This window comes from Pimephales promelas, chromosome 8, assembly GCF_988280905.1.
Source record: "Pimephales promelas chromosome 8, fPimPro1.hap1.1, whole genome shotgun sequence".
Taxonomy (NCBI): Eukaryota; Metazoa; Chordata; class Actinopteri; order Cypriniformes; family Leuciscidae; genus Pimephales; species Pimephales promelas.
The window spans coordinates 23276384-23302421 of NC_142776.1; the positions used below are offsets into that span (position 1 = coordinate 23276384).

At 38.1% G+C, this 26038-nt stretch overlaps 4 protein-coding genes across 6 annotated transcripts; 2 read left to right on the forward strand and 2 right to left on the reverse strand.

The window, feature by feature from the left end:
* Positions 1-3987: 3987 nt before the first annotated feature.
* Positions 3988-10197, reverse strand: ttc4 (tetratricopeptide repeat domain 4). Of its 2 annotated transcripts, none has more exons than XM_039691679.2 (10): positions 9895-10197; positions 9612-9729; positions 9341-9502; positions 9140-9217; positions 8847-8971; positions 5125-5211; positions 4802-5040; positions 4609-4693; positions 4375-4457; positions 3988-4288 (listed from the first exon to the last, which is right to left on the reverse strand). In XM_039691679.2, the coding sequence occupies exons 1-10, from the start codon at positions 10003-10005 to the stop codon at positions 4186-4188; spliced, it is 1191 nt and encodes a 396-aa protein (XP_039547613.2). In that variant the 5' UTR covers positions 10006-10197; the 3' UTR covers positions 3988-4185. The 2 variants fall into 2 exon arrangements, with proteins under 2 accessions (XP_039547613.2, XP_088990326.1); XM_089134200.1 differs by having other exon boundaries at positions 9299-9502; positions 9895-10149.
* A 1577-nt stretch (positions 10198-11774) lies between these two features.
* On the reverse strand, positions 11775-14498 carry pars2 (prolyl-tRNA synthetase 2, mitochondrial). 2 transcript variants are annotated; one of them, XM_039691362.2, is made up of 3 exons: positions 14341-14498; positions 13188-13773; positions 11775-12818 (listed from the first exon to the last, which is right to left on the reverse strand). In XM_039691362.2, exons 2-3 carry the CDS (start codon positions 13746-13748, stop codon positions 11937-11939), a joined length of 1443 nt encoding a protein of 480 aa, XP_039547296.2. In that variant the 5' UTR covers positions 13749-13773; positions 14341-14498; the 3' UTR covers positions 11775-11936. The 2 variants fall into 2 exon arrangements, with proteins under 2 accessions (XP_039547296.2, XP_039547297.2); XM_039691363.2 differs by having other exon boundaries at positions 13188-13765; positions 14341-14479.
* A 464-nt stretch (positions 14499-14962) lies between these two features.
* Positions 14963-23072, forward strand: dnai4 (dynein axonemal intermediate chain 4). Its single transcript, XM_039691409.2, has 16 exons — positions 14963-15113; positions 15283-15467; positions 15569-15678; positions 15815-15971; positions 16155-16294; positions 16389-16574; positions 16750-16935; positions 17069-17202; positions 17295-17381; positions 17738-17889; positions 18651-18808; positions 19443-19531; positions 20991-21089; positions 22113-22339; positions 22435-22588; positions 22690-23072. The coding sequence occupies exons 2-16, from the start codon at positions 15403-15405 to the stop codon at positions 22738-22740; spliced, it is 1995 nt and encodes a 664-aa protein (XP_039547343.2). The 5' UTR covers positions 14963-15113; positions 15283-15402; the 3' UTR covers positions 22741-23072.
* A 1238-nt stretch (positions 23073-24310) lies between these two features.
* insl5a (insulin-like 5a) lies at positions 24311-25822 on the forward strand. The gene is made up of 2 exons (XM_039691411.2): positions 24311-24639; positions 25403-25822. Exons 1-2 carry the CDS (start codon positions 24468-24470, stop codon positions 25540-25542), a joined length of 312 nt encoding a protein of 103 aa, XP_039547345.1. The 5' UTR covers positions 24311-24467; the 3' UTR covers positions 25543-25822.
* The last annotated feature ends 216 nt before the right edge of the window (positions 25823-26038 follow it).

The following is a 26038-nucleotide window of genomic DNA, read 5'->3' on the forward strand; positions in this document are numbered from 1 at the left end:
TTCTCTGACAAGCGGATGCGATGAGACCTGTTTTCCGGTTTGGTCACGTGACGCTCAGCATAAAGCCTATTGTTTCATTTAATTAAATTATGTTGATAATATCATTTGTAACAAAAATGTCATATTAAAAAATCCTAAAAGCATTTGGTCTCAGTCTTTTGTACACACTGTACAACCCCTGGCAATCACAGATATAACACAAAAAAAATGTGTTCACTACCATAACATTCTGGCTTCACAAAACAAGTTTTTGGTAGCCTACTCACTATTAACTAGTTGCTTATACGCATGCATATCACTAGGCAATTGGCCAAGACATCAAGACAAGATTATTGTAATGCTCTACTGGGTGGTTGCCCTGCATGCTTAATACACAAATTACAGCTGGTCCAAAACGCAGCAGCTCGAGTTCTTGCAAGAACCAGGAAATATGACCATATTAGCCCAGTTCTGTCAACACTGCATGGCTCCCTATTAAACATCGCATAAATGTTAAAATATTGCTGATTAGCCTACTTAAAAAACACTAAATGGTTTAGCTCCCCAGTACTTGAGCGAGCTCTTCACGCATTTTTAACTAGAACATCAAAATCGACTGCTGGCGGTAGATCCTTTTCCTATTTAGCACCAAAACTTTGGAACAGTCGTCCTAACATTGTCCGGGAAGCAGACAGTCTGCCAGTTCAAAGCCATACTAAAAACACATCTATTTAAACTAGCAATCACATAACGCATTATAGACTTCTATAATTAAATTTTAGGCAACATAGATTAGGTCAGCCGGAACTGTGAACACTTCCTATAAACCCTGATGTACTCGTTACATTATAAAAATAAAAATAATGGCATTTACCCTTATATTCGTCTCTTTGTTTATCCCGAGGTTTACCGCAGTCTGCCGGATCCAGGCCGTATCCAGATCTGATGAAGGACCTGCATCTGGACATGACGACAACGCAAGTCCTGAAGTGTCAACTAGTCTCTCCCCTGTGAAGGCCTCCTTCCCTTACCTCTGTACAGATAAAATTAAAATAAAAAATACATTAAGGCCAAATAGTTTGTTGAGTGTTTTTTAGAGAAGGACTACATGCCTGTGCACATATATTTAAACGCGTATTCCTTTAGAATGAATGAACTCTTAATGTGCATGTGCACGCCATTTCGCATTTTTAAAGTTTGCGTAGAGAGAACTTAAAGGGATAGTTCACTTTGAAATTAATTTTTGATATGTTTTAGCTTACCTCAAGGGCATCTAAGATGTAGGTGTCTTTGTTTCCACAGTATTTTCAATTTTGACATTTTTAGGTCAAACCGTTGTTGTCTGTCAGTCATATAATGCAGGTTTAGGGGGTCCACCTCAAAGAACATGCACAGAGAAGTCCAAATTAAACATGACTTAATGACTCGTGAATGTAAGTGAAGAGTTCAGATGCAAAAGCCTCTAAATGCCATTTGAAATTTTCATCTTTAATGATGATTTTTATCAAACTTGTATATTTAAGTTCAGTAATTTCACTTAAATAACAATTAATAGGTAATTATCATTGCCATTTAAGTGAAATTACTGAACTTAAATATACAAGTTTGATAAAAATCATCATTAAAGAAGAAAATTTCAAATGGCATTTAGAGACTTTTGCATCTGAACTCTTCAAGTACACACTGATAGCCTAAGACACGAAACAAGCAGTTTTTGTAAGAAAACAAAGAGTATTTATACATATTTAAACATATTTATGGGAAATCGCAATGGAAGACAATTTAGATATATCTAAATATGTTTAGTGAAAGGTAAAACTTCCGAAATCTCCGTGTAAACATTGCGTGAGGTAGATCACTTCCGCCGTAACGTTGGACATGGTTCAGTTCGGTTCAGTTGGACATCTGATTCAGATCAGTTCGAAATGGCTGTTAACAAGAGGTAAAAACTATTTAAATACTGTTCGTTTTCTTACACAAACCGCTCGTTTCGTGTCTTAGGCCACCAGTGTGTACTTACATTCACGAGTCATTAAATCATGTTTAATTTTGACTTCTCTGTGCATGCTCTTTGAGGTCGACCCCCTAAACCTGCATTATATGACTGACAGACAACAACGGTTTGACCTAAAAATACCAAAATTGAAAATACATTGGAAACAAAGACACCTACATCTTAGATGCCCTTGAGGTAAGCTAAAACATATCAAAAATTAATTTCAAAGTGAACTATCCCTTTAAGAGTTTTCTATTAACGGTGTTGTATTTACGGCCCCTCAGTTAATAACTAGATCAGTGCGACAGAAGAGAATCATTAAAAACTGACTTTAACTGGAAAATAACTTTATTAGCTCTATTATAAAACTTACTTTATTATATATCTATTATCACCGTAAAGCCGCTAAGGAACAATCTACATTGTTAAAAGCGCTATACAGATGACTTGACTAAAATGCTAATTAATCAGAATGCTTACACAACTGGTTGATGGAATCAATCTGACCAGTGGTCTCTGAAGACAAAGGACCTTGCTTGCAAATTAACATTTGAACAACTCACACACACACACACACCACGCATCCCCCACTCTAGCAAAAATCACCCACACCCACACTCAGTTTTATATATGTGTTTAGTATTATTTGAAATGACTCAGTGATAATGGTACAAGTGTTCTATTTCCAAAAAAGTGAAACAATAGATAATAGGGTTTTTAAGAGTTTTGGGATAACTGGCACACAAAGGAATGTGGTCTCTACTTCCAAAAGGTGTAAATTCATGAATGCTAATTTCCACTGTTTCTTGCAAATGGTCATCCCAGTAATTTCTATCCTCAGTAAGTCTGGGGGTAGACCAGTAAATTTCCACTAAACTCATGATTTACATATCAAATAAGTTCTAAGGATGCGTCATCTGGGGTCGGTAAGCGGTAACCAGGGCGCTCTGGAGGAAAAGGCCCCCGTCCGAAAAAAAGGACCGAGTCCGTAAACGTGAAGTCGAAAGAGGCTCTTTTCTGTATTCAGATTAGCCCGTGTGGTTGAGGGTCTCGCGACTCTCAGCACATGTAGCATACATTGTCGAGTAAAAAGGTTTCCTCTTTTGTTGTAGAACTTTTATGGTTTGCATTGATTATCTTTCAATAGACTATGGATTTGTAATAATACCTCATTCTAACAGACTTTGACTTTATTTTCATTAGAGTTAAAAGGAATAGTCAAGCATTAACGTATATTTAATGATGCACAGATATCATTGATAAACCTTTTCATTTTATGGAGTCAGATGAAACGAGTTAATACACAAAGATAATATGTATTGCATTTAGTTAAAAATCCCTTCGCCATGGGAAAGAAGGAACACGCGCGAAACCTTCGCCTCTGATCGAATGCTGCCCTTGGATCAATTTAGAAGGCCTTACATCACAAATTAATTTTTATCCTCAGTAAATGAGGTTTGCATTATATAGTAGGAACTACATGATTTATTGATAATGTTGTCTAATAGGCTCCAACATCTTTAATTCTAATTTATTTTATCATCCAATAAACTGTTTTAAAGCAACACTCCACACTAAATAAAAGTTCTGTCATCATTTACTCACCCCTTATAACATTCTAGAACCATATGACTTTCTTTCTAATGAAAGAGGAATGTCTCAGTGTTTTTCAATGAAAGTCAATGGGCTCTAGTGTTGTTTCCTAACTTTCAACAAAATATAATGTGCGATTGTGCGTTCCACGGAAGAAAGTCAGTCATTCCTGTTTGAATTAAAAAAAGTTTTTACTTTTGGGTTATATTTTTAACAGCTTCTTTTATGTTCCTTTATTTATGTTCAATATTAAAGTTAAATACTGAAATATATATATATATATATATATATATATATAAAAGATCTGCATTGTCATGATGTTTTCTATCTGTATTAAAAACTAATAAAAATTATGATGTAAAGAAACATCTGAAATAACTGAGTCTTCTTAATCTTATTCAACAGTCTAACACAACATATCATACAAGAAAATGCTTTTATTGCTTTTAAAGTGAATCATTGCCATCCCTGTAAAGTAAATCCACTTTAACATTTTTGCCTCCATCTCCAGAGTTTTCTAAAGTGGTGGGGTGAGCAGAAATGTCCTTAGTAGCAGGAGGTTGAGATTTACGACTAAGGTGTTTAAAGTCTTTCAAGGTCCAAACAGAACATTTCAATCATTTCGATCTCTTGACCTTTTTTCCTGATAAAAACTGCTTAGAAAACGGAGAGCCAGAAACCAACACAATGAAACTAGGCGATCCTGCCTTCAAAAAGCACCTGGAAAGAACAAAACAGAGAGAAAAAACATCAAAGACCAATTCAAGCAGAGATAAAACTACTTAGAAGAAATTCCTCTGAAATACCTTTGGTGCTGAAGAACGTTAAGAAGTGACTTTTCAAGATCAACTTGATAAAGATGTCCTTTTTCAGGATCCTCAAAGAAAAGCTGAAACAAAAACACGATTGTGAAGTTACAGATGGATATGATCAAATTGCAAAAACAAATCTTTGTGGTACTGCATCTAATTAACATTTCTCAAGCAAAAGAGAACAATGATGGGTCAAATAGTGGTGTTTAGAGAACCTTTTGTACTGACCTGTAGATTTTGCGGCTGATATTTTCTTTCTGTATCCCAAGGAGGAAGCTCATCACCAAACATTAATGCCAAATGGTCCATGAAGCTAAAACATAAAATCAAATATATTAAAGGAATAAATCGTTTTCCTGTCTAGCAGCCCTCCTTTTCTCAGCAAGGATACAAATGTAATGTCTTTGAGTTTTTAACAAACCTGGAGTTCTCGCAGAAAGCAGATATGAAGTCCGTCTGGCTGTGTTCAGGGTAGAGGAACAGCACTGGCCAGTGGAGGACTCCCTGCTCATCCATAAAAACACGAGCTCCTGTGGCCTCCTGAGAGCCCATTCCATCAAGCTCCAGATCCCCCAGAGCTCTAGATGCTCCATCATCATCCTCGCTGTCCGAATCCCTATGTCGAGACGGCTCGGTCTTCAGAAGTTTGATGCCACGCTCCTAAGTAAAAACTGTCACTGAACATTTCACCTTTTCATAATTCAGTTTTTTTTTTTGTATGACTAAACTTAGTATCTGCAGTACCTTAATGGCAGCTAACAATGCTTTCCTCTCATTCTGCTCCTTTTTTGCTTTAACCTTTGCCTTTCTGGCATCTTTGTCAGCTTCTCTCTAGAAAAAAAATAAAAAAATAAAATACATTTATACAAGAGTTGCATGATTAATCTTTAAAAGATTGACAAGTACGAATCCAACGGAACATTCAGATCTGTGTCGGCGCTACCACTGACTAGTCTGAGCCAGTTATGAGCCAGCTTCACAAACAGTCTTTTCAACCACACCGTATCGTTATTTCTATGCTATAACAATTCAAACTATTATAGAAGCACTGGGATAAAGGTTTGATAAAAGTTTTGAATATAAAGACTGATACAGTGTTCATTATAGTGATCAAAATCACATTTGACGCTTTAAAGTTGCAGTCAATAACTTATGGCGCTCTAGTGGTTAATAAACAGAACTGCATGAGTATTGTGGAAAAACAATATAGGCGGAGCTACTTCTCTCTGTTTGTCTATTACGAGTTACACAGGTACAAGGCTACTCCACAGTGGTGCCAACCTGACAGGTCTAAAACAACATATAATATAAATAATAATCGAATATAAACAATTATTAAGAAAAAAAAAAAAAACACAGTTTGGAAAATGGATTCATGATGTACTCGTTCATTCCATGTTTTTTTTTTGTCAATTTCGAACATAAAAGAAAGTTACGGACTTAAGGCAAGACACTGCAGGTGAATAGGGTAACTTTAAATAATAGATATCACCCTGAAACTTTCTAACATTGATTACTTATACAAGTATATATAAAAAATGTGTAGTTTTTTAAATTTGTATGTTTAATAATGCAAATTAGGCATCATCTCATTAAATGTGCAATTCTGCACATATTTTCAGTAGATAGATCTAAACATATAAAGCCATGTGCAAAATTTACACATGAATGAACAAAATTTACAGATGAAAAAAAAAAAAAGTTTAGAGGTATTTCAGGATATATGCTTTCATTACCAAGGAAATCAAAACATACTGTCCATACCTAAAAAAAAAAAATAATAATAAATAAATCGATTTTTGCCTTTTTTTTTTAAATTAAGAATGTCAGATAAATCAGGCCAGGAATGATTTACTAACAAATCACTCTGTAAATATCTTTAGAATACTGCTAAGTTTATAACTGGAAAGTTTGGTATGCATAGGTGCTACATAGACCGAGATTGTAATGGAGAAATACAAAAAACTCATTTTGAGAAAAAAGGCATTTAAAGATGTAAAGTAGGGAACTTAATACATAGAAGTTTACCACTGAGCCTGGCATGACGTTATGTCCAATGAAGGGCTCTTGCGCTCTCATTGCATCTTAGCTTATATAAGCGGGGCTCGGAGGCTGTCTCCCTGGTTTTCATCGACTGAAGAGAAAGTCACTCGTGGTGCGAGCGTGGCAGGTTATGCAATACTCATTCCCACTTCTAGAGTTATAGACTCCTACAGAGTCCTTCTAGAACCAAACAGGGGGGTGCATGGGATTAATCCTCCTGGCTCCTCTAATGAAGCGGATGACAACTTTGTTCCATCCTAGTAATCCATCCTAGTGACCACATAGACTTTAAGTGTGAAAGGGAACCTTCCCCTTATCCAACAGCTCTCAAAGGAAACTAAGCAACCCAAATGTTCGTGGGTCCAGATTTTTGTCGGTGCACCATTTGGAGAACACAGACCATTTAGACATGTAAAGCTTTGTAGTAGAGGGAGCTCTAGACTGCGTAATCGTGTTTATCACACCTTCAAGCAGGACAACGGGTATCCGTTGATCAACCATGCGTGCAGAGGCCAGCGCTCTGGATGGGGATGCCAGATCAAGCCGCAAGCTTGAGAGAGAGGAGATCTGCCCTCACGGGAATCGGCCACGGGGCTGTTTGTGACAGCCGCGTCAGCTCCGGGAACCAAGTTTGGTTCTCCCATCAGGGGGCTATAAGGAGCACAGGGTGGCATGTTTCCCTGAGTCTCTTGATTACCTGTGGCGACAGTGAGACCGGAGGGAAAGCTACAGTGGGCGGCTGGACCATATTTGGGCCAGCGTGTCTTCATTCTTTGAAAAGAATATTGGACAGTAGGCGTTGTCTTTTGACGCAAAGAGGTCGACTTCCGCTTAGCTAAAATGGCACCATAGTGACTAGACTGTTTGGGGATGCAGGGACCATTCCCCTGGGGGAATAACGTCCCTGGACAGATTGTCTCGGCCGTCGTTCAGTTTGCCTGGCACATGCGCAGCTCTCAAGAAGCGCAGATGGTGCCGAGACCAAACAAGGTGTTCTGTTAGATCGTAGAGGTTCCTGGATCTGACACTACCTTGAGGGTTCACGTAGGACACCAGAAACATGTTGTCCGAAAGGACTAGAACATGGTGGTACAGTATGAATGGGAGGAAGCGCCTCAGCACGTTCTCGACCGCTATAATTTCCAGACAGTTCATGTGAAGGAGCTTCTCTTGGTCTGACCACAGGCCAAAGATCGGTCTGCCCTCAAAGAGAGCGCCCCAACCTGAGTTGGACGCATCTGTCGAAATGACCTTTCGATACAAGACAGCCCCCATCATCATTCCCCACTGATACCAGTCAGCCGTTAACCAGGGCTGCAGAGCCGTAATGCAGCGCTGAGTCACTCTGATTTGTTTGTAGCCGGAGCGTTAAGCCAACATTGTAGTGGGCGTATGCGCAGTAGGCTGAGCTGGAACACTGCAGCAGTTGAGGTCATACAGCCCAGCAACCTCTGAAATGTCTTCAGAGAAGCGATGCTGCCTTTCTGGAAAGACGTGGACAGGTGTCAAACAGGGTGCGTGCGCTGTGTCACTAAACGAGCCGTCATATCCACAGTGTCCCGTTCTATTCCTATAAAGGAAACTGACAGGTTGGGCAGTAATGAACTCTTGGTCGAGTTGACTGTGAGACCCAGGGTTTCCAGATGACTGAGGAGCTCTGTGAGATAAAAGTTCCATCTCTGACTGTGCCAGAATCAGCCAATCATCCAGATAGTTTGTTATTCGCAAGCCCTGATTTCTCAGGGGAGCGAGAGCCGTGACCCATGCACTTTGTGAATGTACGGGGCGCTAAAGACAGGCCGAACGGCAAGACGGTGTATCGATATACCTGACTGTCGAAGGTGAATGTCAAGAATGGCCTGTGATGTGGGGTGTTTTCTGAATCTTGAAAATAGGCATCTTTCAGATCGAAAGATAAACCAGTCCCACGGGTGAAAGTGCACAAGGATTTTTCTGGTTGTAAGCATTTTGAACGGTCTTTTCACAAGAACTTTGTTCAAATGTCTCAGATCTAAAATAAGTCTGAGTGCTCTGTCCTTCTTGGGTATGAGAAAATAACGTCTGTAAAAGCCTGACTCGCTCAGAGAAGGTGGTACCAGTTATATGGCCCCTTGGCACAGCAGCTTTGATATTTCTGCCTGGAGTAGATGTGCTACTTCCATTCACTGTCGTCGAGTTCTGTGCTCGAAAGTAGCAGGCTGTTTCATATGTGACGTCCCGATTGCTATGAATGGGGAGCGTTTTGTGATCACTTTGTGATGAGCGAGCAGCGCTTTGGGAGAAGTGTTTATTAGTAATCGTGAACACTCGTGAGCGGGCACAGTACTTACATTATTTGTGACATCCCGATCACTTTGGATGGGGAACGTTTTGTGATAACTCTGTGACATGGGAGCAGTGTGTTTTGGTAACCGCATTTCTACCTTCAGTTTATCTGCTGTGGCTCTCAGCTCCAGTAGTTTCTTGTCGGTGGGAACCAGCTTGAGACCTTCATCACACCACTGCAATGCTCCATTGTAATTATGCAGCTCCTTTGAACACTGGGCTCCTAAATTCATGCATAATATTACACAAATATACACATTATATTTTTCTGTACACAAAATAATGCAATTCTAAAAGAGTTTTGGATTGTTTTGTGTGTGTGTGTGTATGTTTTTTTTTTTAGTTTATTTTGGTTTGCTTTGTGAGGTAAAGAACTACAGACACAACTTACCTCTTATTATGGCTTTAATGTGGTCTGGCTTGAGTTTCTTTGCAGCTGTGGCATCATTCAAAGCTGACCGCATATTTCCTAGAGGAAATAGATTATTGCATAAATCAAAGAGGAAAAACTCAATTATCATGGCACATTTACAAGGCAAACTAACTTTACTATAGATCTCATTGTGGTTGGCTGAAGAAATACTGAATGTACCTAAATAGAAATGTGCAGCTGCACGGTTGGTGTATAGAATTGCATTGAGTTCAAGATCCATACAGTTCTTTTTCAATCCTTCTGTGTACGACACTACAGACTTCTTATAATTCTTCTCCTTAAAATAATCATTCCCCTCATCCTTCAAACTTCTGGCTTGCTCTGAGGAAAAAGAAAAGGTTAAATTAAAATGTATTCAAATGCCATTTATAAGAGGTATTACTTGGTTACACAAAGAACCATCACCATAGCAAAATAAAGAGCCGCACACCTTCAGGTGTTCTGTCATCATCATGAATTATAGACTGAATGCAGGCGAGATCGGGATTTTTCTCTGGGTCTATGTTTTCCGGGGCTGTCTTCATGAACATGGGCACATTATTAAACTCCTGCAATATATAAAACGCGAATTTATTCACAACAAGCAGCTACTTCAGCCAAATTCAATGTTACAGCACACTGCTTGATCTTCAATAATCTATTCACGTCAACCAGAAGTCGGTGACATGCTGTGTTGTTGTTTTTTTACTAATAACGTGACAGTTCTTCCTTACCTCCTCCCAGTTGCTTTCATTAAACGCATTTTTGTATTTTTGTGTTTTAAACTTCTCCATAAACTCATCCATGCCATCGTCGCTGTCTTCACCTTGCGCTGGGGCAGCCATCGTTTATCTTTTTTAATTAATTCTGTAATATATCCACTTACTTTGTACTGGATGTATCTATATGTTCAAATGTGTTCAAAATGTAGCCGCTATGAAGAGCTATAAATAAAACTTCAAAATGCGATAAAACTGAGAATAAACTGCAGCAAAGATCCACATGGCCGCTTGTACAGCTGTTACTGCTCTGCTGCTTGACACACATTACTGCATTATCGCCACCAGCTGGTCTGGAGAGGGAAATATGTATAAACAAAAATAAACAAGAGAGTAAATAAAAAAATATATATAAAGTTTTACGTTGATCATATTGTATCAAATATTTAATTGAAAATATATTTTAATGTTGCATCATTATAAAAAAAGGCAGGGAAAATTGTTAAAAAAAAAAAAAAACCTCTACCATGTCGCAAATAAAATGAAGAAAGATAATGTTAATATCAAAAATTACCTACCAATAAAAATCATTTGAGGATTGTTTTCTTCCCCACAATTGGCTTGAAGTCTTGAAATGTAATAACTTTTTTTTCTTCAGGAAATCTATAGGCTATTTGAGTTATATATTTATATAATAATACTAATAATATAATATAATAATATAATACTAATAATAATATAATATTTTTTATTTTTTAAACACAATATTTTAAAAAACTTGATAAGCTATTTTTCTCATAACATTTATATATTTTTGACAATTATTGTTTTCAATAAATTAAACACAATATTTCAGATTAAAATAGAATAGCCTTTAAAATGTATATTTTTTAAAGTGAGAAAAGTGCCATCTGGGGGCGTGAAAAAAAAATGTGTAACCACCTATAGCTCCCTATATAAACACCATATATATATTTATACATATATATATATATATATATATATACATATATATATATATATATATATATATATATATATATATATATATATATATATATATATATATATATTAGAGCCCGACCGATAAAGGATTTTGAAGGCCGATATACCGATACAAATATTTTTGAGTTTTAAAATCCGATATTCCGATATATCGGCCGATATTTTAGTTATTTATTTTTATTTTTTTAAACTGGACATGATAGTCACAAATTTTGTCATGCTTATTTGAGTTAAGAGAACTGATGGGGATGTTCTTTTAATTGTTATTCTCGTTAGTCTCGTGACTAACTAAATCAGTGTTGCCAACAGGGACGGTGTAGAGTGCCCTCTGGTGGACAAACAATACAACTCCAACACTCATGACATTGTTCAAGCGTGTTTCGTCCGTTTTTATTAATTCATTATTCATTTATCGGCCATTATAACTGCCGATACCAATAGTTTGGAAAATGCCTAATATCGCCCGATAATATCGGTCTGGCTCTAATATATATATATATGTGTGTGTGTGTGTGTGTGTGTGTCTATTTTGCACTCAAAATGGTTTGGAGATTAACTCCTTCATTGCTGTTTTATTTATTTATTTATTTTTTGCAACATGGCTGATTTGTAGTCTGTACCACCAAAAGATTATTTGAGGGTTTTTTTTCTCCACATTTTTCCATTATTTTTTTTATGTCAGTCATTTTTGATGTGTTGTTTGTGTGATTTGTCAAGTGTCACCCCATTCTGATATAGCAAAAAAAAAAAAAAAATTAATTTCAAACTATAACATTTTACAGTCAGCTCCAACTGTAGAGGCCCAGAGGGTTAAATGGCAAAATGACACTAGATTAAGCAATACTTTAATCTTGGTGGTCCTATAATATGAGACCAGAATGACAAAAATATTACAAAAAGGCCAGTTTTATTAGCAAAATGTCCTTGTTATCAAATCACAGGAATTTTCACATCACACACTGTCATTACTGACAAAAGCAATGATTGACGTCTCTTGAACATCACTTAACCAGTAAGATGTAAAAAAAAAAAATATATAAACCATTGCTAGATTAGATTGTTTCAACTCTACTTAAAAGATCCACTAGCCCTTCTTTACTAAGAAACATAGTCTCTCCACTCTGCTGACAAATCACCTCAAATAAGGGCAGATCCTCTAGAGCTTTTTGCCCTATCACCACCACATATGGATACCCAAGAATTTTAGCATCCTTCAATCGTTTACCAATGGTCATCTGAATCCTGTCATCCAGTACCACCTCTCCTCTCAAGTTGGGTAGACTGTTTCCCAAGCTTTGAGCCAATTCATCAGCCATGGATGTGACTTCATGAGCTTTACTGCCCTTTTTAGGTGGCAGGACACACACTTGATAAGGAGCGATCAACCCTGGCCAATGAATAGCATCCTCAGATGACATCACCTCTATAGAAGCGGCAAGTATTCGAGTGACACCAAGTCCAAAACAGCCCATCTCTGCAACTGCAGGCACATTGGATGCATTAACAAACAGGGCCTTAAACGCCTGTGAATATTTTTTGCCGAGGTAAAAAGTGTGCCCCACTTCAATGCCTTTGGATTCGGTCAGTGTGCCTGTTTGACACAGTGAACACTCAGTCTGGCCTGGGTCTATGGTTTCAATGTTGGCAGAGAAGCCACAGTTCCCACAAACAAGTAATTGGTCTTCCCCGATGTCTGCTGGCATCTGAAACTCATGGGAAAGCGTGCCTCCTATGTTGCCGGTGGCAGCCTGTACCTGCACCCACTTCAAGCCCAGTCGGTCAAATATCCGTCCATAAGCTTGACACACAGAGTGGTACGTATGAAGAGCCGCCTCTTCATTAATGTCAAATGAATACATGTCTTTCATGTAGAATTCCCGGCCACGTAAGAGCCCAAATTTCGGCTTCTGTTCATCACGAAACTTGCGTGTTACCTGCAAGACACAAGACAAGTATGTCATCTACTGCGATACATATCTGAAAATAGTAGTACTTTTACAAAGGAACTTTGTGCATGAGAAGTCTCATCACGCATGCACGTTTGACTTACCGTGTTTATGTGTGAAATGATTTATTTATTTGTGTCTATTATCGTTTAGATGTAAATTCAATGTAAAGCAATGGCATATCTTTAGTTACTGGACTTTGAATGGAGGGACAGAAACCTCTCAGGTTTAAATCATTAATCATTAAAAATGTCTCAATTTGAATTTCAAAAATTAACCAAGGTCTGGGTTTGGAATGACATGAAGGTGAGTAAATGAGACAGAATTACATTTTTTGGTGGACTATTCTTTGAATACCTGGTACAGCAGAAGTGGCAGCTTCTTGTAGGATATCATGGTCTGGGAAGCAAAAAGTTCTGTGACTGCTTCTTCATGAGTCGGTCCGAGGCAGTATTGCGCATTGTGCCGATCCTGTAGCCTGAACATCTCTTTCCCCATTAGATCCCAGCGGCCACTCTTCTTCCAAAGTTCTGCACTGCACAATGCTGGCATGTCAACTTTCTGCCCCCCAATTGCCCACATCTCCTCATCGATGAGACGAACCAGCTTCTCCATGGACCTCAGAGCGACTGGTAAGTAATAGAAGCAGCCAGGGTTGGAGGGATGGATAAGTCCTGAATGCAGCATTAGTCTCTGGCTACGGCATGTCAAGTCTCCGCCCTCCTGACCTTCCCGGAGGTTGGACGGCAGGAAGAGGCGAGACACAAGTGCTGGTGGAATGACTGGTTTGGAAACGGCAGAGACTGAAGAAGAAGTGTGGATGGTACAGGAGATGTAGCTTTTCTTTGATGCTTTGAAGAGAGTCCTGGACAGAAGACTTGGGAGCTTGTGATGACAGTGATGCATGAACACCTCCATTTTTGACAACCCAAATTCTGTGAGACTTGAAAATGAAAAATGAAACAACAAAAGTACGGTTGAGATTGGGCAATCGATTATTCCTCACATAATATGCATCAGCACGCTGCAAAAAAGCTCTAGAGGGAAAGGGAATGTGTAGTTCTTTTACACTCTATGAAGTTTCAGAAATGCGTTACTGATTCATAAAAAATGAAGTGCACACAAACACACATTTTGGTTTCCTTTTTGTAATTATTAAAACAAAAATATAGTATAGTGTTATGCATGCCAGCAGAAATATGTAATAACAAGTTTCAGACTGCAACATAATGTATACTTTGTGCCATACTATTACATTTGTGCCAAATATTTTACTGTTGGTCTGACACAGGATTTACTGTTGATCTACACGACCTCGAGTAGTTTAACATGTAAATATAAGCACTGTCTCTCTGTACATTTCAAGCGAATCTACCTGCAAACAACTAAATTCAAATAACCACCAGCTTCACAATCTGATACAGTTGTTCCTGCTGCTGTCAGTGTTACTGGTTAGAAGGTAACATGCACATTTGTACCACAGAACAACAGACAAAAATGTAACACTTACCGCGAGTTATCTAAAAATTCTTTTCAGATCAGTTCATTAATTGGACACTGACGATTGTACACATAAATAAAAACTAAACATAAAAATCTCCATATGATGACCTTTTTCTTCTTGTAAGTAATAAAGAGTACTAGTGCTCCAGAGCGCCACCTGCTGCATTGGAAGGCGAAAAGCACACTGTGTTGGACCGTTTCTATGGTTATTTCAAACAGCAAGCATAAAGACCGGTTTAATGTCCTGCATTTAACTTCAAGCCATCCAGCCCACCGCTCCTGTTTTATTTCTTGCTTTTAAAAGTGTGAAACATGTCTAACAAAACAGTCAAACAGAAGAGACCTGCTCTGAATGTCGCCAAGTAAGTTAAGTGTAACGTTAGAAACGCTCAAAGAGCAACTCTAACACTTAATTATAAAGTAGTTTGACGTGCCGGTCAGCATGTTACCAGCAACGTTACATACACATTTGAGTTTTCAACATGAATTTATAAGTAGTGTCCTACGGTTTGGTGTGCTATTCTACAACTAACGTTAACATTTTCTCAGTTCTGTAATATTTATTATGTTGGAATATTTACATTTTCTCCGCAAAGGCTAACCAGGTTTTCTCTTTCTTTAAGGTCTTCCAAAACACTAAATGTATCATCTGGAGTATTTCGTGTGAATAAAAGTTTAAAAACCATTAACGATTCATTCAGCGGGAAGAGCGTCAGTTCGGGAGGTGACAGTAAAGTTCTAGACAAGTACTCGGCCCAAACACCAAAACACACTGTTCAGGTATTGGGCATTTTATTATGATTATGCATACATTTCTCTCATATATATATATATATATATATATATATATGTGTGTGTGTGTGTGTGTGTGTGTGTGTGTGTGTGTGTGTGTGTGTGTGTGTGTGTGTGTGTGTGTGTGTGTGTATTATTAATTTTTGTACTTCACCAGGTGTTTGATGAACATGGCCATGACGTTGCTCCTCGCCCATTGTATTATCCAGATCCTGGGGTATTACAACCTAAACAAGGAAAAATATTTCCTGCACATGACACATCATCATGGACTACCATGACAGACTTTCCCTCGGTAGCCTTCCAGACTACCAACGCAAGCATTACTGGACCGTTTACTAGGTAATTGAGGAGAAATGTCACTTAAATCTGTACCACAAATAATTATATAATATCACTTTTGTTGTTGCTATGGTAATGAGTGATCTCTGCTGGCATGTCAGGTCTTTTTTTGGGAGCATTTCAGCATCCAGAACAAGCCAGACATTGGAATCAGCGGCTGATGAAACTAAAGACTTGTTAGTGAAACAAGACTTGTCTAACAGTCTTTCAGGTTTTTGTTTTTATTTTATATTTTTTATCAGCCAAGTTTCCTCATTAACTCATGTCATTCATTAATTATCTGATGAATTAATGTTCCAATGTAACATTGTGATATTCCACTATTTTGCTGTGCTTGCTTTATGCAGATGTTCAGGCTCGTAGAGAGGAGGTGCAGGAGCAGGTCAGGGAGGATGTATTGGACAGTGTGGTGGATGTATACCTGACTGAGACAGATACTATCTGGCTGCTGGACATTCCTGCAGTGTCCGTGTCAGAAGATTCAGAGGATGCCGAGGCAGTCAAGTGAGTCACATTTATGATATTTTTTCCCCCCTTAATATTCAAATTCCATTTTAGGATTGAGTTTACTCAGTTGATGACATTTGACTCGTTTGGCATTTATACGTCACATTTATTTTGACTAGCTAGACATACTCAGTCACTTTTTACATGGTGCTAAACCATTTTTCTCTATGCGTTTTGAAGGGAAAGGAACAACGCTTACACAGAACTGTGCAAAAACAGACAGGGCAACGATAAATATGTGGAGCGCTCAATGCAAACATTCAATGGTGCACCAAAGACAAAGGAGGTCCAATGTGATAGCATTACAATGGTAGACAAAGGTATGATGTCAATACAAAGACCAATTATAATCTACCCTTAAAATAAAAGGCACTAAATGTTTGTTTGTTTTCTCACATAAAACACTCTATCCAGCTGTCATGTCCACCAAATGGGACATGTATGATTCATTCTGCAATAAAAGTGATGTCATTGGAAACACAGTGGTGTTTGATCATGGAAATAAGGCTGATGTCCCAGACTCCTCTTCCATGAGTAACCTGGACCTGAACCCTAAGGGTCCGGAACAGAGTATGTCTATGGTCAGCATTAGCAGTACAGGTAATTATTTTTTTATAAATAAACATTCAATTTCGAGTAACGATTCTCGATTAATTAATTTCTTTTTTCTGTTTGTTTTATTTTTGACTTTTTAAAACAAGTCATTGGGTTATTTCACATTTCATTCTGGAAATTGTTAAAAAGACATTCATTTTCATCCTTGCTTTTAATGTAGTCAGTGGCTCAAGCGCTCAACTTGAAAAGATGGCCTGTGTGCTTCTGGTGGAGAAAGAGCCAGATTATGAGCTGATCTTTCAGTCAGACAGATTCAAGCAGGCCCTAGCAGTGATGGAAAGGGCGATTGTGGCCAATATCTTCCAGCCCAAGCTTGCTGCGTTCAGACAACTGCCTGTAATAGAGGGTGATGTCTTTTGTATAGCATCTAAAATTGCATGTTAACTGTAACAGTAGTATTGTAATGCCTTTGTTTTTAAATATTAATTTAAATTAACATTTCACATTTGCTAGAATATGTATACTGCTTTGTTGAACAGACCCAGACTGTGTGCAGATGGCAATGGAGTCTAAAAACTCCCTGAGTCCATTCCTTGAGCATCTTTGGGCCTTTGAGTGTGAACTCACCATGGGGCAAAATGTCAGCAGTATGACCTGGAACAAGAAAAACCCAGTACTATCCATTTTACCATCATGTTTCATCCACAAATGATTTTATTTATTTATTTTTAAATTCTTGACTGAACAACATGTGTTTCCCTACAGGATCTTCTTGCCGTGGGATATGGACAGCTGAATTTCAAAGATCAGAAATCTGGACTTGTGTGCTGCTGGTCTGTGAAGAACCCCATGGTATTCTGCACATACACGCACACTTTAGGACAAAGATGAATGGCAGATTTACCCAGACAACCACATGGTGTTGGCCCAGATCCGGGCCACATGTGGTACACGTGGATTCACTGCCAGATGTGGGCCGGATCTGGGCCGACACTATGCTTTCTGGATAGCCAATTAAACAGTGTTTTTGAGTATTTTATTTATCAGATCCCTCTCAAGAGCTGTTCATTTAAATGTGACACACACTGTGGTCACACTGTTTAGTTTATAGCCACTGTATTCTTTTCCTGTATTTGTATTCCTTAGCATGTCATATTATCTTGAGTTTTTGTGAACATTCTTTAAACATGTTCATTCATTTGTTTCAGTGGCCTGATCGAATCTTTCATTGTGAGAGTGGAGTCACTGCACTGGATTTCTCAGCTTGTAAGGCCAATCTGCTGGCTGTAGGCATGTATGATGGCACCATTGCCATTTATAATGTCCAGGCCTCAGAACGAACGCCCATCATTGACAGCAGGTGGGGCTGTGAGCATTTCTTCTCTTGAGCAGCTGCCAGCTACGTGCAGGAAGATACAGATTGTAACATACACTTAAAATAGGTTTCTCAATATCAGTGGTTTGCGACTCAAAAAATCCCAAAATTACATGTTTATAGTTACAATAGCGAAATAAATATTCTATCAGTGTTTAATAGAGGAGAAAACACTTTTGTTGTTGACATCAAAGGCCATACATCCAGTTAAACTCAAAATTTAAATTTATCTAAAATCTAGTCAAATTCGATTAATTCTTCATATTCAGAAGATACATATATTAGGCTGGTAAATCATACTTCTTTATGAATGTTTCATGCCACGTTAATAATTGAGCATTCTTTTGCTATATAGTTCGCAATAATTTTAATATTTAAAATAAATAGTTACATTGTACTTACTCAAATACATACTGAGTAGTAGTATTATTTAACTACAGTACATGTACTTACTATAGAGTTATGATTTGGGTTATGGCTTGGTTTTGGGTTAGTTTCTTGTAATTATGCATAATTTACTGTTTTTACTATAGTAACTACATGTAGTAATGTACATCACCTTAAAATAAACTGTTACCAGATAATTATCGTGGAAATATTACAAAGATCAGATCTAACCTTTAAGGTTTTTTTAGTGTTTACAATGCTGTGTTGAATCATATTTGAATGAGTTGACAGGATTGTGTACACGAGCATGTTCTTATTTTACGGTAGATTGACTTTACTCCTGTGTCATCTCGCCACAGTGACTGCGCCAATATGCACACGTGTCCAGTGTGGCAGCTCAGATGGATTGATCATGAGAGCGGTCTGGCTGGAGACGATAAAGGGGAAATACTCATCTCTGTGTCAGCTGATGGAAGAATCTGCAAATGGTTGAACTACAAATGCCTGGAGTGTGTTGGTAAGTGAGACATATGTGATACACATATGTGTAGAGCCACAGACCAAAGATATAGTTTAGGGTTACAACACTGGCCCCAAAAATTTGCACACTTGAAGGGGTAGTCCACACCGTAAAAATAAAATAAAAATTATAATCTTACAACTCACCTTGTTGTCCCAAATCTAGATGACTTTCTTTATTCTGTCAAATGCAAAACAAGATATTTAAAAAAAAATAAAATAAAAATGTTTCTTTTGTAAATACAATGAAATTTAAAGTCATATATTTTTGTATTAAGGTGGCGTCACATTTACCATTGCTTGGTGAAATTATATCCAGTCCAATCCATTTCAGTTGGAATCCATGCAATTGGGAGTTCCCCATGTACATTTCGCTCTTATAAATTTACAGCATTGACCTACAGAAAGATCCTGAAATCCTGCTAATGTGACTGCACCTTCCTAATGTACAAATATTTATCATTGAGATATATGAGACTATAGCAAAATATACTGATGAGTTGAGCAGGTATTAGTAGAAATAGATGCATTCTATTGAAATGCATTCTATTAGTAGAAATAGATGCATTCTTTTCTATTGGCTCATATGTTTAAGCCATGTATTGATTCATGTATATTTTGTCTTGAGTTAGACCTGATGACACTAATGACGCCTAAAATGAAAAGGAACCCACTGGCCTCAGGATTGTCACCGGGGCTGTGTTTTGATTTCAATTCTAATGTGAGGCCTACGGTATTATTTATCTTACACACTCACCTAAAGGATTATTAAGAACACCTGTTCAGTTTCTCATTAATGCAATTACCTAATCAACCAATCACTTGGCAGTTGCTTCAATGCATTTAGGGGTGTGGTCCTGGTCAAGACAGTCTCCTGAACTCCAAACTGAATGTCAGAATTGGAAAGAAAGGTGATTTAAGCAATTTTGAGCGTGGCATGGTTGTTGGTGCCAGACGGGCTGGTCTGAGTATTTCACAATCTGCTCAGTTACAGCGATTTTCACGCACAACCATTTCTAGGGTTTACAAAGAATGGTGTGAAAGAGTAAAAACATCCAGTATGCGGCAGTCCTGTAGGCGAAAATGCCTTGTTCATGCTAGAGGTCAGATGAGAATGGGCCGACTGTTTGAAGCTGATAGAAGATCAACTTTGACTGAAATAATCACTTGTAACAACCGAGGCATGCAGCAAAGCATTTGTGAAGCCACGACACGCACAACCTTGAGGAGAATGGGCTACAACAGCAGATGACCCCACCGGGTACCACTCATCTCCACTACAAATAGGAAAAAGAGGATACAATTTGCATGAGCTCACCAAAATTGGACAGTTGAAGACTGGAAAAATGTTGCCTGGTCTGATGAGTCTCGATTTCTGTTGAGACATTCAGATGGTAGAGTCAGAATTTGGCGTAAACAGAATGAGAACATGGATCCATGGTGGTGGTGTAATGGTGTGGGGGATGTTTTCTTGGCACACTTTAGGCCCTTTAGTACCAAATGGGCATCGTTTAAATGCCACGGCCTACGTGAGCATTGTTTCTGAAAATGTCCATCCCTTTACATTTACATTTATTCATTTCATTTTACTGACGCTTTTATCCAAAGCGACTTTCTATGTCAGAGGTCGCACATTGGTGTCTCACAGTGGATTCGAACCCATGTCTCTCACACCAAAGGCATGTGTCTTATCCACTGCGCCATCAACACCCCCTTTATGGCCACCATGTACCCATCCTCTGATTGTGCATTATCCTATGGATTATCCTGAAAGTAGCCATGTCACAAAGCTCGAATCATTTCAAATTGGGTTCTTGAACATAACAATGAGGTCACTGTACTAAAATGGCCCCCACAGTCACCAGATCTCCACCCAATAGAGCATCTTTGGGATGTGGTGGAACAGGAGCTTCGTGCCCTGGACATGCATCCCAAAAATCTCCATCAACTGCAAGATGCTATCCTATCAATATGGGCCAACATTTCTAAAGAATGCTTTCAGCACCTTGTTGAATCAATGCCACGTAGAATTAAGGCAGTTCTGAAGGTGAAAGGGGCACAAACACAGTATTAGTATGGTGTTCCTAATAATCCTTTAGGTTAGTGTATGTTCACATAATTATAATATCAAAAAGCTGCCAAAGAGACTCGTTGTAAGCTTTAATGCCGTTATTTTACAGGATTCAAATATCTACCTTGCTGGAACAGAGGACGGTTTTATTCACAAGTGCTCTTATTCATATAATGAAGAATTCTTGGAAATTTACGAAGCCCACAAAGTATGTAGAAATGTTTGTCTAATTTTGAAAGTGTCGTATGGTTGCAAAATGGAGTCCTTTTTCATGCACCTTTAAAGGGTTAGTTCACCCAAAAATGAAAATTAAGTCATTAATTACTCACCCCCATGCTGTACCAACCCCGTAAGACCTTCGTTCATCTTCGGAACACAAATAAAGATATTTTTGATTGAATCTGAGGGCTGGATGACTCTTCCATAGACAGCCTGAGGGACTGCCTCGTCTTGACGGCCCAGAAAGTCATTAAAAGAAAAGGTTTAAATATTCCATGTGCCTACAGTGGCTCAACTATAACTTTATCAAGCGACGAGACTACTTTTTGTGCGAAAAAAAACGTAAATAACGACTTTATTCGACTTTCCATTACTTCCTTATGGGCGCATGCGCGAGAACTGAGACGAGACCGTTCTTCTTCGACTACTTTTTGTTACCGGCTGCTCACCGCTTAGGAGTTTTACCGCCCCCTACCGTATAAGATGACGTACTGCTTGTAAACAGAACGTTTTGCGCCTCCGGCTATATCACTACGTCATCTTATACGGTAGGGGGCGGTAAAACTCCTAAGTGGTGAGCAGCCGGTAACAAAAAGTAGTCGAAGAAGAACGGTCTCGTCTCAGTTCTCGCGCATGCGCCCATAAGGAAGTAATGGAAAGTCGAATAAAGTCGTTATTTACGTTTTTTTTCGCACAAAAAGTAGTCTCGTCGCTTGATAAAGTTATAGTTGAGCCACTGTAGGCACATGGAATATTTAAACCTTTTCTTTTAATGACTTTCTGGGCCGTCAAGAGGCAGTCCCTCAGGCTGTCTATGGAAGAGTCATCCAGCCCTCAGATTCAATCAAAAATATCTTTATTTGTGTTCCGAAGATGAACGAAGGTCTTACGGGGTTGGAACAGCATGGGGGTGAGTAATTAATGACTTAATTTTGATTTTTGGGTGAACTAACCCTTTAAACATTTACATGTTCTTTGCTTTCTCTTCTATCCTCTCTGCTCCTTTCCTCAGGGTCCCGTCTATAAAGTGACATGGTCGCCTTTCTGTCCAGACGTTTTCCTCAGTTGTTCCTCAGATTGGACTATTCAACTGTGGAGGCAGGACCTCCAGAGACCCGTGCTTTGTTTCACCACTGGACAGAAGGCTGTTTTTGATATCATGTGGTCCCCACACTGTGCTACTGTCTTTGGAGCTGTCAGTGAGGGCAATGTGGAGATATGGGACCTAAGAATCAGCATGTAAGATCTTGTGTTCTGTCCATTTATAACATTCAGTAATAACACTTATAATACAATAACATTTTTTTTTTGTTTACAATGAATTTTTTTTACAGTCTGGACCCGATAATTGTGAGCACGACTTGTCCAGGAGTGAATCCGACAGCTATTCTCTTCACCTCTGAGACAGATTGTGTTCTGGTGGGTGACAGTGAAGGGAAGGTTACCGTGTACAAGCTGAAGAACCTCACAGATGGAGGTAGCACACAGGTGAGGCCTTATCTGTTCATGTCCATGTGGCGTACAGAACTCAAAGAACTCAATCATTCAGTGCAATGCCCAGGTCATTTATGTCTCTTGTGTTTCTGCAGGTGGACACGTTGGAGGATGTAATCCAGTCCACACTGTCCAGTCAACACTGAAGAGCATTAGGAAAGACTGGTACAGGCTCATAGATGGATCAGGCTGTTTGTTTTTACCTCTCCATCATCATAATCTATATCCTCTGGCAGACTGAGCGACTCCATTTTACATAACAATGTGATTACAGCTGTGATTACATGCCTGTTTGTGCCTTATTGTGCATCCATATAGGAATAAATATATTCCTCCAGAAAGTCATGTTTTAAGGTAAACCACAGTATAGTGAATTTATTTTTAATTTTGATTAGATGAAAATGTCTTTTATGTATTTTTAAGCCTTTGGTTGTTATTTGTTGTATAACAAAATATACATATTTTTTGCTACTTGTAACGAATAACTTAATTGTGTTAACAACGCAGGTACTATAACAACATTGCTTCTGAAGCCTTTAAAAAAAATACAATATATTTTGTATACAAAAAAGACAGAATGTAAGTGTTTGTACTGTGCGAATGGACAGTTTTATTACCACTTGCCCGCCACACATCACAGCTTATCGACGACATAAGTACATCATCACACTTTTACAAATGACTGTCATTACTGAACTGTTGTTCTCTCTTACATCTCAAAAAAAGCCTCTAATCTGGTCTTTTTAGTACAAATCAAACAATTTAGCAATAAAGATGCAAATCAGCTTATATAAGACTGCTTTTAAGAATAACAGCTGTAACATTATGACAGGAAATGGATATTTACTAATGTATATGGAGCTTTTTTTATCCACATGCCATATGGTTATTTATACATTTTAAAAACTTTCCATTATTATATTATATTATATATTTCACTGCCTCTTTTAGAGATATTTTCAAATTAATAGAGAAAAAATGTAAGAAATTACTAAAAATATGTGAGATTTAATTGCATTAAAAATGTATTTAACAGACATTTAATATAATATAACTACTTGCCTTGCCTAATCTGTGCCATATAAATATGTCTATTAATGAAACTAAACTGCTTATTAATTGGTAAATTTCAGTTTTTCCTCTCTTATTTTGCATTATTAAATTCAAAGTTAACCAAAGTTATTACATTCAAGAGTCAGTGAAGCAAATATCTTATCATTTTGTTATATCATAACACATCAAAAATAGTGAATATATTACCTTGGTAACAAGAAGTTTTACCTTTGAAATGTTTCCTTGTATTGATTTTTTCCCACAGACTTTTCTTAGTAGATATACTGTTGTTCATCTCATGGGGCACACCAGCCATAAAACCATAATTGCTCGGATTATAGTCGTATTGTTCATTTGCACTCCCTTTTCCTCATAGGGCAACTAGGTTTAAGGGAACAGAAGTTGATGGTCACGTCAATAGATAGTGGACATCTGTTTTACTCGAAGAGCAGCGTTGCTCTTTAAATGACTAGATTATCCATTCATTAAGGAGAATATCACTGCAATGAGACCATTAAACTGGAGATGTTAAGAGACAACAGCTTGTCCCTAAGGATGTAATTTAATTCCAGATTGGGGCAGTAAAGCACCTAAATACCTGCTGCCTTTTGTTTTCCCATCAACGTTGTTTGACTTGAGGGGATCAAGTGTTGGGTGGAGTTTGGAGAGGATGGATTGGTCCAGCATGTGCCAGCATAAATTGGGGTCACGTCTCATGAGAAAATCAGACGTTCGCTAGACCTGAGAAAGCTTGGCAGAAGATAGAGAGGACCATTAGAGAGACAGAAGGAAACGTCAGGGCAGAACAGGAGGAGCAACTATGAGAATGTTATATTCTCCTGCTGTACTGCTGCTGTGTGCTGTGTGTAGCGTGTCCGTCATCCAGGCTGATGTGAGGACCGTCAAGCTGTGTGGCCGAGAGTTCATCCGTGCTGTCGTCTACACGTGTGGAGGCTCAAGGTGGAGGAGGTTCAGTCCCAAGGATATGGAAGGTGAGTTTCCTTATGAGGCGTAAGGTTCAAGGTTATCTATTTTAATCAAATGAATCCAATTATTAGAGATAAAAATAAAAAATAGCATTTTTCTAAAATAATACTTGTATGTGCACAAGACAGCCCTGTCAGTGGAAGTTCTGTTAATTGTACTACATGTGAATCCAGATAATTAAATAAGTTCCGAAGGATAATATATATATATATATATATATATATATATATATATATAGCAAACTTTTTTTTATCAAAAGCGAGAGGAAATATACTGAAAAATATTGAACAATAAATGAGGATATAATGACAAATGCAAACTAGAATGTATATATTATACATTTAGCTATTTTATTGTTTCTATGGCATTTATATGTTTTTTTAAACACTGTTTTTAAGGGTATACACACATTTAACTACTTACTTTTGCTAATTGTCAATGACTGTGTGGTTGTATGAGTATCTAAGCATCTCTTCCACTTTCTGGCCCATCAATCTTGCTGATATTTAACAGAACACTGCTTTAATTGTATCAGTGAGATCAAGTCTCCTGCAGTCAACAGATAAACAACATCTGGTGATATAACATTCCCATTAGACTGACTGACAAATGTGGAGTTAGTCATTTTCACTGTGCAGCAAACATGTGGAGTCTGAGAAGATACCTGCCATCATCACATCACTTGAGATCTGCATTGCATCCAAATATTGCAAAAAAAGAGGAAAAGTTTTTAACATAACAGTGTGTTTTGCCTTTGTCATTCCACAGGGTTTTTTAACAGAGATCTCAGCAGCTCTGAGGATGTTAGTGAGAGTCTGGGATCGGACCTGATCAGGCGAGAGCTGGATGTGGATAATGTTTGTTGTCAGTTTGGCTGCAAGAAAAGCGACCTCACGTTTCTCTGCTGAGGACTGAACTTGCGTTTTCTATTTGTCTCCTTGCTTTTCCCCTTTTCTTCCATGTTGAGTTCAGATGAACGCTTCTCTATAAAGCGTACTGTCGGTAGGAATTCATATAACAACTTAATTTGCCAATAGATTATGCCTGCTGTCTTAGATCATACTGCTAGACTTGTACTTTTAATTGCACCATGAAAAGAGGATGAATATCAACAGTAATTGTGGCGATTAAAATGTTTTAATTGTAATTTTATTTTACAAACTTTCTCAATAAACATTAGTGCATACATTATGCATCAAATGTGTTTTTCCCCTAAACCTCTAAACACTAATTCTGAAAATCACCATGATTTCGCAAATATTTTAGATGACGGTTAGATCGGTTAGTCGGTTAGATGACGTTATCGGATCCTAACCCTACCCCAGATCTAAACCTACCCCGTCACATAACTGACGTTAATTAAAGGTAAAGCGTCAGTATGACGGCCCGGGATCATCATGTAAC